A 13,722-nucleotide genomic window follows, 5' to 3' on the forward strand; every position below is an offset into this window, starting at 1 on the left:
TGCCCTCCTTCTAACAGGCTTTCAACTCTCTCTCTGTCTAAAAAAACAAACTTGAATCTTGTTACAATAAAGTAGCAAAGTTTGCCAACAGTGCTACACATAACTCCCATCACTGTATATCCCTTCAAAAACTCAATTGGTTTGAACTACCTCACTTTCTAATTTACCTACATCTCACCAGTGCACATAAAATCATAACTAAACCAGAAGAATGCCCATTCCTAGCCTCACTAATGTCCCCCTACAACCCCGCTAGACACCTCAGATCAGAATATAAATGTTTTCTAAAGGTAGAATTATCCATCCTTACAGCCGAGCTCTTTACTCTGTTGCTATAGCCAAGCTGTGGAATTCCTTACCCACCACAATCAGAACCACTTCTAACCACACCATTTACAAGAAGTCTCTGTAAGAATGACTGTCCAAATTATGGCTTTGTACATGCTCAAATAATTCTTCCAGCATTACATGAAACTAGAAACCTCTTCTAACAACTGTAACACTTTGAAGTATCTGTCTTCACTTAATTTAAATCTCCTCCCTCTCAGTTTTATGCATCCTCAGCTACAAGATGAAATTTAAAGAAAAGAAAGACTAATTCTAATTGCATATCACCGTGTGTATATTGTACCTGGATGTAAATCATTATTTTTGTATTTTGTATAATGTTGCTTATTAGTAACTTGAGTCTGTCATTACAAAACTTTATCTCATCAAAGTATATGCAGTATGCTGTGCTTTTCTCCCCGGGCTTCATATGAAAATGGGCACTCCTTAGACCCAGCGGACTATCCCAGAAAAAAATGCAAATAAATAAATTTTATGTATTAAATTATTTTTATATATATATTCTGGTGTTGCGGTATGGTGGAAGGTCAGGTAAGTATCTATGTTTAAATGTGTTGGTTAGGGGTTTAGTGTGTGTGTGTTGTGACTGTGATGTGTGTGTGTGTGTGTGTGTGTGTGTGTGTGTGTGTGTGTGTGTGATGGGAATGTAGGTGTGTGATGTTCTTTCGTGTGTTTGTGTATGTAGTGCAACCTTGGAGTTAGAATATTTAAGTAGGGCGGTGTGGGGGGTGCAGGAGGGCTTGCCCCCCTGCTTGTCTGTAGTTTAGGTTTGTGTGTTTGTGTTCTGGGGGAATGTGTGTGTGTATGTGTATGTGTGTGGTGTATGTTGAGTGTAACTTTCAGTAGTCTGAATTTCGCGGTTTTGATGTTTCGGTATTTTAGTGTTTCCGGATTTTGAGCATTTGTAGTTTGGGTTTTCGGGAGTTAGTAGTGGTTCTGTGTGTGTGTGTGTGTGTGTATATATATATATATATATATATATATATATATATATATATATAAAACATACACACACATATGTATGTATATATATATATATATATATATATATACACACACACACACACACAAACATGTATATATACATATATATATATATATATATATATATATATTATATATATATATACACACACACACACACACACACACACAAACATGTGTATATACATATATTAACATGTGTATATACATATATATATATATTTATATATGTATACACTTTTTTATTGGAATAATTGAGACTGCAAAGACAAACCCATACTTTGACTGCCCCCATCATAGGTACATGCTTCAGCAGAGGTTGAATGTAGTCCCCCCCGTTAAGGAATTTCCAGCCATGTTTACGTCCATCGCAGTAAACGGATTACACCGGCAGAGGGCACTATTGTGTCGTGAGTCACCTCCTCCCCGTGAGCAGCTAGCGGCCCTTGGCTTCCATCTTCCTGCTCACAGCGCGCTCTGCTGCAGCTGCCCCTGTTAAAGAGCTGTAGACGCGAGCCAGGTAGCGGCTAGCTCGTGCCACTACGTGAGTACAGGAAGGATTGTTGTTAAGGAGACGCGGCCCGGGATAGCCGCTCGCAGCACCGATGATGGAGCAAAAGGGAGCCCAGTGAGGGGAGCAGTAGTGGCACCCTAACCTCGGGGGCGTGATCCGCTCCACGTCTGTCACGGAGAAGGGAAGGATTTGATTAGCAACTCGAAATGTCCGGCAAGATTGAGAAACCAGGTAATAATTCACAGACAGCCTCCAGGAAAGGCCGGGGATGTAGTAAACAGAGAGGCCGGCTCCTTTAATAAGAGACAGAAAGGCAGTACTTCATGTGGAATGACAAGATACTGGCCTGTGTGTCCCTCTGCCTTGGGGCGTTGGTGGGCTCACGTTGGGATGGTTTAGGGAGTGGGTGGGCGGTGGAACCTCTAGGGATTTGGCTGTATTACTTTCTGACTTGGTTATTTTCTAGCTTTATTATTCGTGCAGATTGTTTATCTTTTTAAGTAGAGACATTCTACAGTTTCTTTAGTAGCCACGGGCAACAGTTCTTGGATGGGGCGGGGTACCACACCTCAGTGTAACCCTCAAGCAAGTGAAAAAAACAGTTCATGCAGTATATTTTTCTGTTAAACTCTGCTGTCAATTTAGATGTTTTCAACAGCATGTATTTTGTAGCTGCAGGCAGTAAGTCTGAACCAAACCCTAGTTACCACATCTTTGTCATACTTGTGATACCGAAGTAAATAAACACAGCATTTGTGTCGAAGTGTTTCTTGGTTTTCCCTACGGTGCGTAAGAAACCAAACACAATATATTTATTCATTTATTGATACTTCCATTTGCAGGAATAGCTCTTTAACTGATCTAACAAATGGGAGCAGCTCAGCTGGTGAAGTAGTTGCAGACAAATACTGCTTCAATGTTTATCTGTCTGTACCTTTAGACAGTAACAGCTTTTCCAGAGTTTTCTTTTTTTTTTATTTATTCAATCATTTACCTAAAGGGATGTTGCATTGTCGTTTTGGACTGCAGTGTGTGTATAATTGTAGTGCATTTAGTAATTATTTAATATTCTAGATCCCTAGGATAGTTGTCCCTCTTGTGGACTTACAGACTGTGCTGTGCCAGTCTGTAAGTCTTGACTTGATTATTGGGGGATGTCTGTCACTGTCATTAAGACTTGCCACTGTTAAGAAAACACTTATTTAATGCATACATTCTCATTGTGTTATCACTTCTGTGGCATAATAGCAGTGTTTGAATAGTGGTTTTAATTTTAAGGGGTTTGCCTAATTATACTGTACCTCAAATTATTTGTGTAAGAGTTAGAGAACTATCGATGCATGCTGTTCTGCTGATCAGGAGTTGGCTGTATTCACAGATGTGTTTTTAAGGTGGTGTGTCATTAGTTTTTTTCAGTGGTATTGTGCATCATATTTAGGAATACTCCATAGAGATGATAAAATCGTTGGATGGTAGGCTGGAAAACATAATGTAGCTTGGTTATCTGCCCTGATTTTTTTTGCATAACTTTAGCAGGGCTTCCTTCACTGATTGTACAAAAGAATGATTTGACAGTACACTGCTTCATTTACAACATTGTCTTTATGAACTGCAATGTCATGTGCACAGTAAAAGTGTAAATCACTTTCTGAAAATGACTAAAATAAATCAGTGAAGTAACTCAGTTTATGAAAATGAGTGATTTTAAGTAAAGTAACTACGCTTTTACGTTTCTAAGCACCAGTGATCTAGACATGTGAAAATATGCATCACTTTAGGTGGTTTATATGATTATGTGAATGCTGTCGTCTGCTAGGAAAAAATGAAATTGGATGTCCATTTGTGTCGCACTCTAAATTGTATGTAAAACATAGCATAAATTGAAAGTTGTTAAGAATTAGTTCACCTGTATAACTTTATGCTTTTTGAGATGGGACAGCAAATGGTTGTGGCATTCACATCTTGCAGTCATTACACTAGCAGAAGCTTAATAAACTTGCTCTTTCAAATTGATTTCCTCAAAAGTCTGTGCATTTCATATTCATTTTTCCCCAAAGCATTGTACTTTAAATTCCTTTTCTTGTTTTACACCTATATTTAAATCAAATGCAAATATATTGTGCCTTGAAGTTGAGATATATGTATGATGTGTATATTTTATTGATTTGCTCTTTTTTGAATACCTCTTGCTGTGGTTTATGCATGTTATGCACATGTTCTAATTTTGTGCTAATCTGTTTTGTTTTCGTTTCCTATGGTTTCTAATTTGTTTATGCAAAGGTTATCTTCCAGAGCCTTTGCTGAAAAGGGTCTAGTAGTCTTGTAGGATTATTTCAGTTAATGAAGTATGTGCATTGATGATTTAGAAGTTAATATTAGGGGACAGCAAATAAACTGACTTATGTTTAAATGCATAATATTAATCTTGTTTAGTCAAAGGCCAAAGTGAATAAATGCATCTTGACGGACCTCCTTAAACTGGTTGTGTGAGAACCCCTAAGCCTTTAGGGAGTGATGCTCAGAACGTGCTGGGAATAAGTATGTTTTCTTGCTAGGCAAGTGTTTTTAACCACAGCCAAGGAATCTCTGGAGAAGTCCATGGTGGAGGAACCCAGGGGCTTGATATGGCAGTAGGGGACCAGGAATTATTTCAAGCACAAAATACTCAGGTTGTTTGGGGTTATATATAAAGTAAAAAAAAACAATAAGGGTTATGTAAGACAAAAGTAGAAGGTAGTGCAGAAGAACTTGAATAATGTGTAGGTATCTAGAAATACCTCTGAAAGAAAAGGAAGCAAAGTTCTGCACCTAGATGTTGTCCGCTGACTCTTGAATTAGGGAGTCTGTAGCTACAGGGTGTTGCAGTAGTTGAACTGGAAGGAACCAGAAAATCTATGACAACTGAAATGATCTGAGGAGGGGGAGCACTCACTTATTAACAAATTCCATCTTTTCACCACCACCATTTCTGGCTTTAACAGGTAACCATAGTTCCTTAATATGATGTGAATTGCCATAATGGCTGTCTTGGAGATTCAGTAAACAACTGATTTTAAGAGAAGGTTATTTGTAAATATGTTCTGATAAAATTGTAGGGTGCTAGGCACTGCAGTAAAAAGCCATTAGAATTCTGGTGTGTAGTGAAGGAGTAATGACAAGGGCAACAACTGGTCAATACAGCTGTTTATTGTGAGGGTTGAGGATAGCCAAGCATTTATCATAATCAACAAGCATTTATTTACGTTAAATGAAAACTCCACCCCGTAATGTACTTTGCTTTATCTACTGTTGTTCCTTTATATCTGTAATATCACTTGGATGTTTTGTTCTTTTTTCCCTATAATATTACTTGGATGAAATCTAGTTGCCGAGGTAGACTTCATTGACTTTCAGTTTCATTTCCATTTTGTCCTGATAAACAGATCAGTGGCCCCACATTCTGTTTTCCTATTTGTTGTTTCAGAAAGATGGTTAAATCATTGTGAAGGACAGAGGCTGGACATATTTGTTTTCTGCGTTGATCACCACCCACGATTTTATATCCCGTGTCTGTCATGCCAAGATCAGTAAAGTACTATAAAGCACATGTTACAAGTAGTATAATTGTTTTAGTGTGAGGAGCTGTTGAAATCATTTGTACGAAGTACAGGACTGAGATACAGTGCATTGGTATGGAAAGGCGCACACTGGCATGTTTTCTTACTTTTGGCCAGTTGTTGTTAATGTAACTGTACAATGTTAGAGTTAGTGTAAATTAGAACTGCAAGTAACATTTTGTCTGCTTTACCATATTTCTCAAAATGACAGCTGGCAGTCACAGGTAAATGACCTGCGCATAGATTTGCATGATAATTTCTTAAAACTTGGGCAAGAGTGTTAGCTAGGTTGTGGAAACTGCGTGTTAATTGCAGCTTTGAGAATTAAACCCTCTAATTTGCTTAGTTTGTATGGAAAAATATTTAAATGTACAATGAAAGAAGTTTTAGCATCTGAAGAGTTGGTTCATCTCCGGTTGAATCTTCAGTAAATAAGTAAGAAATGTGGACACTTTCTAAAAGCAGTAAAGGTGGTAAACTCTTAGAGCTCTCAGTGTAGCTGAATATAGAAAAACACTTCATTTATTATGTCTAGGCAGTGTTTCATGGATAGACAAGCTGCAGTTTGGTGACGAGATGAATAGATTGTAAAGGAAAAGTTCACTATGAAAGTTTCTATCACTGCTATTTTGGGGTATAACATAATAAATGTGAACACTTAATAATGATTGTGATGTGCTGCTCGCTTTTGGTGCCTGGGATTCAGAGTACAACCTAGCTTACCTATGTTCAGGTACTTAAAGAACCAGTAACAACGGGTCCCAAATTGAAGAACCAGCCAGATAAATGAAGAGCTGTGGCCTGCTTGTGTCTCCCAGTGGGACAAATATTAATCTCCACGTGTAACTGGAGACGTAAAGGGAGATATCTGCTTGAAATGGGAGGATGGGACTCTTGGGGGGGGGGTCACTGTGCATGTTACTGTCATTGCAGTTTACTTGCCATCAATGCCATGGGAAACGTAAAGCAACGCATCAAAATATCCCCTTGTGGTTGCCCAGATAATGGCTATTTTACAACTGTTCTTGGACAGAAGGGAGTGAATGTGCAGAGTTGCAGTGATTAGCGAGATGGTTTGTGAACATGAGATGATATGTTGGCATGACGCAGAATGTCAAGATACAGTGAAATGTACGCATACATATATTTTCAGTTATTGGATGGATTTTTCCTTAAGTTTTACTAAAATGAATTAAAATGTTTGGTGGTCTTATTACCTCCTGTAGGCCTTTTTCAGTGCCTCAGTTTACCTTTAGTATTTGTTTGAAACTGAGTATTGCATTCTGCCGTAATAAATCTTTAGAATGCTGTCATTTATTACATTTGCAATTCTGACAGAAATTTTAAACTACACACACACACACACACACACACACACACACACACACACACACACACACACACACACACACACACACACACACACACACACACACAGCAATAGCCCAAAATGAGCTGGTTACACCCTTTGGGAACTGTTGAGGGGATCTGTAACAGTCCATCTGAGCACTGAGAGGGAACTTCAGCTCACAAAAAAAAAGTAGTTTGTCATATGTTTGTGTCTAAATGTGCATTAGTTAGAACCAACTCCTACAAAGCTGTGATCCTGGCCCAGATCTACATATTTAACTGTGTATTTGATTATTTGTCATACATTGCAGATTGGCAGCTAGTCCTTTCTTTCTGGCAAACTGCTGCAAATTCATAGGTTCATAAGTATTGGACAATCAGTCTTCAAACAGTTTCAACCTTAGCAAAAAATCATATTCAGAAATTCCCTTCAGCTCTCAAACAGGGCCAAGCAGTGTAGATTGGGAGTTTGTCTGCCTATCCAATTGTCTAGATTGACCATGGAGGTTGCAAGGGTGCTAGTTTACTTGGCATGTAGTAGAAGTTTGTTCCAGAGCTGCAGAATATATTGGGATATGAATCTGTCATATCAACATGTCTTATTTAGTTCTTGGTGAAGATTTAGTTCCCGTATCCAGTTGTTTGAGTTTTATACCCTGAGAATTTGTACTGCAAGGGAATAGGAGGTGAAAGAAGGTCTGATCTTCAGTGGTTTGAAAGGACAGACACCGATCTTTATAGAGGATCCTGGAAGAGACTGGATGTATGTAGAGGGTTCTCATTCTGTCCTTATAACATTTTTGAGGCCACTGATCTTAATCTTTGCGGCCTCTCGAGTTGAGTTTTATGTTCAGTCAAGTACTTGACAAAAAAAGTGTATTATATTCAATAATGTGTCTACTACGATATGAGTAAAGAGGAGTTTAGACTTTGAATCTAGAGGAGATGCCTTTGGAAATTAGATGGGGTTAGATAAAAGGCTTTCCAAACTGTTGTGGGATCGTGGTAATTAACATGGTCTGATGATTCTACTATAATCACTTCTTCTAACACCCATTCAAACTAAAGCATTAAGAGTCAAAACTTTGATGTGAACATATAAAAGAAAATAGGGGACATACTTTTTAAAGTATTGCAAACTGTGAAGTAAATAAGAGGGGTGGGGATTTAATCAAAGGGGGAGTGCGGCTGCAAGCTGACAAACATCCTGGTTTGAATGGGAGTTTGCCTTTAAAGCCTATATTAAAAGGCAGGAAATTGAGGTCTTGACTGTTTTGTTATATATAAGGAGGTAATATTGATTTTAATGCTGAAGTGTTTGATACACAAAAGCGCTTATGTTTTTAGAAATTAAATATTTTTATCCATCTGCCGTGGTGACCACCTTTTATGTTTTGTTCTGCTTTCATCGTATTTACTAACTACACGCATCACTTACCAACAAATTACTGTTATGCTACTACAACATGCCAACTCACACTCATCACTGCATAGCCATAAAAACATTAAAATGGTGTGAATTCCCTCACTACCTACATTACACCCAAATAACTCTCACCCACAAGTTACTCTATAACCCAAATTACTGCCTTTCACTTCAGACTACTTGGGTCCTCAAATAGACAGCCCCTAAGCATATCAAAACTCCACAATGTGCAGGACAAAGCCTGTATTCCTATACTGTTCCCAAACTTTGGAATGCTCTGCCTTCTTCTGTTACTCAAACTCCATAAAGTCATTCAAAATAGCATTAAAGCTCCATTAACTGAATAATCACATCTGTTCCTGTGACCACATGCATAAGCCACCATAAAAGTTACTTTCTCTACTAACTTCCAACTATTACTTAAAACTTCTGTGCATCTATCTCTCTCTGTCTGTATTTTGTTTCATATCAAGATATTACCCCACTACTACATTTTAGCATAATAGAATGTAGAATGTGTATTTATGTAATCTGTTTAAATTGAATAACTTAAACGCACACACAGGTTATGAATGCCTTTTGAATTAGTGCTTTGATGTTGTATGATGGCTTTTTGAATTGTACATGTTCAACACTTGTAAATATGTTCTTATGTAGCTATATTTTTGTAACTGTAATTAGAGCTTTTCTCCCCAGGCTTCCAGTGAAAATGGGTCCGTTTGGCCCAGTGGGCATTCCCAGTTAACAAATGTCAATAAATAAATTAAATAAGGAATTATCAACAAAAGTGCCTAGCTCTCTTACGACATTGTCTGATTGGAGGGGTGTGTCACTTAAATGGTATGTGAAAATGTTTTGTGTAGTAAAATAAGCTATACTAAATTCTGACATTAAAGTTAAGATCATTGTTGTTGCGCCAATTGTTAACTTGGTCTGATCCATGGTGGAGCAGTTGTGAATTGCTGGATGATCCAATAGTAACATCCAATTGGCAGTCATCTGCAAACTTGGATGACCACAGCAAAGGAAGGCCTGAAGGTCTGAGAAAGAGATGACAGGAGAAGGTCCAACACTGAGAAGGATGGAAAAAGCACAGTGTCAGGAAACTGCACCAGTCTGAACTCTGTAGTAAGGAAATGGAATTGATTACGCAAGGAGGGTATTGTTGAATATCTAGAGGTTAGTAAGCTAAGGAAGTAAGGCAGCTTGGAGCAGCAGTAGGAAGGCCTTCTCAAACAAATTTGACAGATTCTTTGATCCAAGGAGTAAGTAAAGCATGAGTAAGGCTGTGTCTGTCACCTACTTGGGGACCTAACACTGAACTGCAGATAATCGAGTGTTTACAAACTCGAAAACCTAAAGTGAATTAAAAAAAAACACACAAAACATTTAAACAATGTTTCTGCAGGGGACAGACCCTCCTGCACCCCCACACCATCTCATACATATATATATATATATATATATATATATATATATATGTGTGTGTGTGTGTTAATGGTCTTCAATTCTGTCATTTTATCAACCTCTTTGTATAGTCCTGTGGTTTGGTCTTCACCCTCTCCCTGTTCTTTCATTTTATCAACCTCTTTGTATAGTGTATTCCTTTTGGTTTTAAACAGCTTTTTGTTTTTTTTTTTTTTTTAAGTCCTATATGTTTTATATAGCTACTAGGTGAATTTGGCTGATTATTTTTGGTAATTGTCTGATGGGGTTCCACCATCTACCAACTGTCAGCCTTGATTTGCATATTATCCTTCCCCTCCCATCTCACATCATTCAAAGAGTTTATTTAGCCCTAGAATGATTCTGACGCCATTTTTAAAACCCATTCTGCTATTACTTTTACTGTCATTGGCATCTCATAGATAATGTGTGCACCACGTTAGCTTTAACAGTCTGTAGCTTAGGATTTTACTGGAGATGGGTATCTTTGTGTACAGTTAAGTTAAATAACATCTACTTTGTTGGTCTTTGATACCAATCTACTTTAATTTAACTACAGATTTTAGCATTCCTTAAACTACCATCATTGTTCTGCCCTCACCTCCACTCACTGATACTTTTTTGGTGCTCACCTCTGCTGGGTATCTGAACCCACTCCGTTCGCCCTTCAGGCTCACTCCGCTCTCCTACCCTACCCCCAAATCCTACCCACCCCACACTACACCTAACCTGATACTTCTCCTTAGTCACCTGACATGCTTCCTGCTCCAATCATCTATCTTATTTAATTCTCAGTACTGCCTACTTTAATGCCACACCCATACTAGGACTTACACACCACAACCCCACCTCTACCTCACAGCAACAAACACTAAAACCTTTGCAAAATAAACTCCAATGCAAATTCTACTTCCCTTGCTCCTATTAGTCTTTAACTCCCTTTCCTACATTACAGCCATACAAACTAGCTTATCCCTAAACAGTACCTCATTCTATACAACATATACTGAAAACCACAGCAACTCCCACACAAACTTTACAGTTTGTCCAATACTATTTAACACTAGTATTATGCTACACACTTCTAACTTCCACATAGCTACAACTGTCAATAGGAAAGCAGTATACTTATCCTTCTCAAACCTTACTTGTGCTATCAAGCACATAGTCAAACTCAGTAAAAGACTTCTCGTTGGTGACGTACACCCAAACCCAGGGCCCATTTTTACTGACCTCCCCAATAGACCTCAGTCTGATCTACTAAAAATTAATATTATAAGAAGTATTTCCAATAAACTCCAAGATCTGCATGCTATTATTACTCATTACTCCCCAGACATTCCAACCATTACTGAGACCTGGCGGAAACCACATATCCGTAGTGAGGAATTTCTACCACCAGGTTATAATATCTTAAGGCTAGATAGAAAAAATAGGAAAGGTGGTAGAGTCGCAATTCTATTCAAACACAAAATAAACCTCCAGCTATTTCATACCCCTTTGCCAACATTTCAGAATGCCGAAACCATAGAATCTGTCCTGCCAATAAACACTGATTAAAAAATATAATATCTTTTGCTGCTACATTCCTCCTGGAAATAACTCTCCAACTATTGAAGCAATCCTTGGATGGCTGAATCAAAGCTCCCCTCAAGCAACAATTTTATTAGGAAACCTCAATACTGATTGGCAACCTGCAACTCCAACAACCCCACTAACTATTAATCTCTGTGGTTTCACACAGCTAATTCAAGAACCCACCAGAATAGAACTAAAACCCCATAAACTATTGATTGAACACTAGTAAATAACCCCAAACATCACTATCGGACTGGATGCTTAACTGATGTTCTCAGTGACAATCTCCTCACTTTCCTCGTAAGGAAATGAACCAAGACTCCTAAACCCATAATCTATAGACACATTAGGGATTATCGAAACTTAACCATAGACAACCTAAACAACATTCTACAGCAATGTAACTAGCAGCCTCAAAGAACCTTACACCTGTATCATGCAGTAGACTACTTTTAATAATTATCTCAGTTCTAAATTCCATTGCACCAGTAAGAAAGATAAAAAACAAAGTAAACTATGCTCCATGGTTAAGTAGGGAAACAAGAGCCCTACTAAAAACCAGAGACAAGGCCTGGAAGCAATGGAAACAACTCCAGTCATACCAAGCAAAAGTTTAAACAACTTGGGAATCTAGCCAAAAAGCAAACCTAACCACACAAACAAAACTACTTCCTAGGTCTTCAAATACTCAAAAATCCCAAGAATTTTGGCATAGTATCAACTTCCTACTAAAACCTGGAACAATTGCTACCTCCACCCCCACCTTCCCCTATACTAACAGCAAATATGTAGCTTCCCAACTTGACTGACTCCTTATATCCAGTATCAATCCTAATAAACAGGTCCATTCAGGATGCTTATGTGCCACAACTATGGAAAATATCCTACATTATAACTCTTCACAAGGGTGGTAAATCTTACGACTTTTCCAACTATTGGCCTATAGCCATTCTTTCCCCCTTATCTAAGCTCCTAGCGAAAGGCATACACTCTCACAAGTTATGTAATTCCTGAATGCAAACTATCTTCTCTCCTCCACCCAACACAGATGCCACCCTCACCATAGTACAACTTCTGCTCTTCTCTCCTTCACCAATCTAAGCCGCAAATACAGAACGCTCAAAACCTCTGTGTCTTGGGACGCCAACTCCACAAAATTAGATAAACCACAGCAGAACAGAACCAAGTCTCCAGAAAAAGTAAAATCCACTGATTTATTGACACAATGTAACAACTGGTTAAGCACTTTCACTCGCTAAAATGCGAGCTTCTTCAGAACACTGACAGAAAAAAACTGTTAACATTTAAATAACTTAATTGGCACCAAAAGTGCAACATTTAAAGAAGCCAGCATCAATTCTTACCAGTAATATACAAAAGTCATAAACACATTATTTGTTATAAAAAGTAAAATTACATGAATTTTTTAAAATATTAAATTAATATAAACATATGTAATTTCATATATCTGTGTTACAACATTTTTAAAAATGCATATATGAAACATCACAAACTAATTCAAAATAAAAACAATTACAAGCATATCCATATAATACTACTGAAACTAGTAAAATTTTAAGTCATATGCAAAAAAGGCTTAATTGTGATAACGTCATTTAATCCTGGTGGTGTAGAAGCGTCGGTATATAATTGCCACCATTCTTCTTTGTATGATAGTATTCCCCTATGATCACCACCCCTAGGGTCCATTGGAACACTATCTAGTATGGCAAATTTGGTTCTGTTCTGCTGTGGTTTATCTGATTTTGTGGAGTTAGCGTCCCGAGACAGCGGTTTTGAGCGTTCTGTATTTGCGGCTTTTATTGGTTCACAGAACGCTTTTCCTTCACCAATCTGGTTAATCATCATAGAAACAACAGCAACTATGTATCTGCTTCCTTTTTAGACCTCTCTAAAGCATTTGACATGGTGTCACACCCTAAACTATTGGATGATCTTCATTCTTTATCCTTTACTTCTCCTACCATCTCCTGGTTCAAAAGGTACTTATCAGATAACAATCTGTACAGTGGCATAGTGAAGTATCCTCTCCTCTCCCTAACTCTGTAGGAGTACCACAAGGCTCAATATTAAGCCCACTACTCTTCTCTTGTCTTTACAAACAATCTGTACATCTCCTCCAAGCAAGCCTCACTTATTCAGTACGCAGATGGTTCCACTCTCCTCTGTGCAGCCCCATCTGTCAGCACCCTACAACAACTTGCCCAAGAATCATTCTTTGTATTTGAAACTTGGATCACTGACATCCACCTTATTCATAACTCCAATAAAAACAGACTTATCCTGTTCACCCCTAATAAAACAAAATCTAGCCCCTGTACTTTCACTATCTCATCTAGGAATGGCACTATCCTCTCTCCTTCTACCCACACAAAACTCCTTTGAGTTGAAATAGACAACAACCAACAACCTATCATTCAATCTGCAAATAGCACAAACCATTCAGAAAGTTCACAAAA

At 38.0% G+C, this 13,722-nt stretch overlaps 1 protein-coding gene across 1 annotated transcript in view; it reads left to right on the forward strand.

Annotated features, from left to right (window-relative positions):
- Nucleotides 1–1,806: 1,806 nt before the first annotated feature.
- The window catches only part of RAPGEF1 (Rap guanine nucleotide exchange factor 1), a 2,911,094-nt gene continuing 2,899,178 nt past the window's right edge, over nt 1,807–13,722 (forward strand). The window contains exon 1 of the mRNA XM_044058589.1: nt 1,807–2,077. Coding sequence (XP_043914524.1) covers nt 2,053–2,077 — 25 coding nt within the window. The 5' untranslated portion in view covers nt 1,807–2,052. The remainder of the gene's footprint in view (nt 2,078–13,722) is intronic.

This window comes from Protopterus annectens, chromosome 16.part0 (genome assembly GCF_019279795.1).
Source record: "Protopterus annectens isolate FY-2018-M chromosome 16.part0, PAN1.0, whole genome shotgun sequence".
NCBI classification, from domain to species: Eukaryota; Metazoa; Chordata; order Ceratodontiformes; family Protopteridae; genus Protopterus; species Protopterus annectens.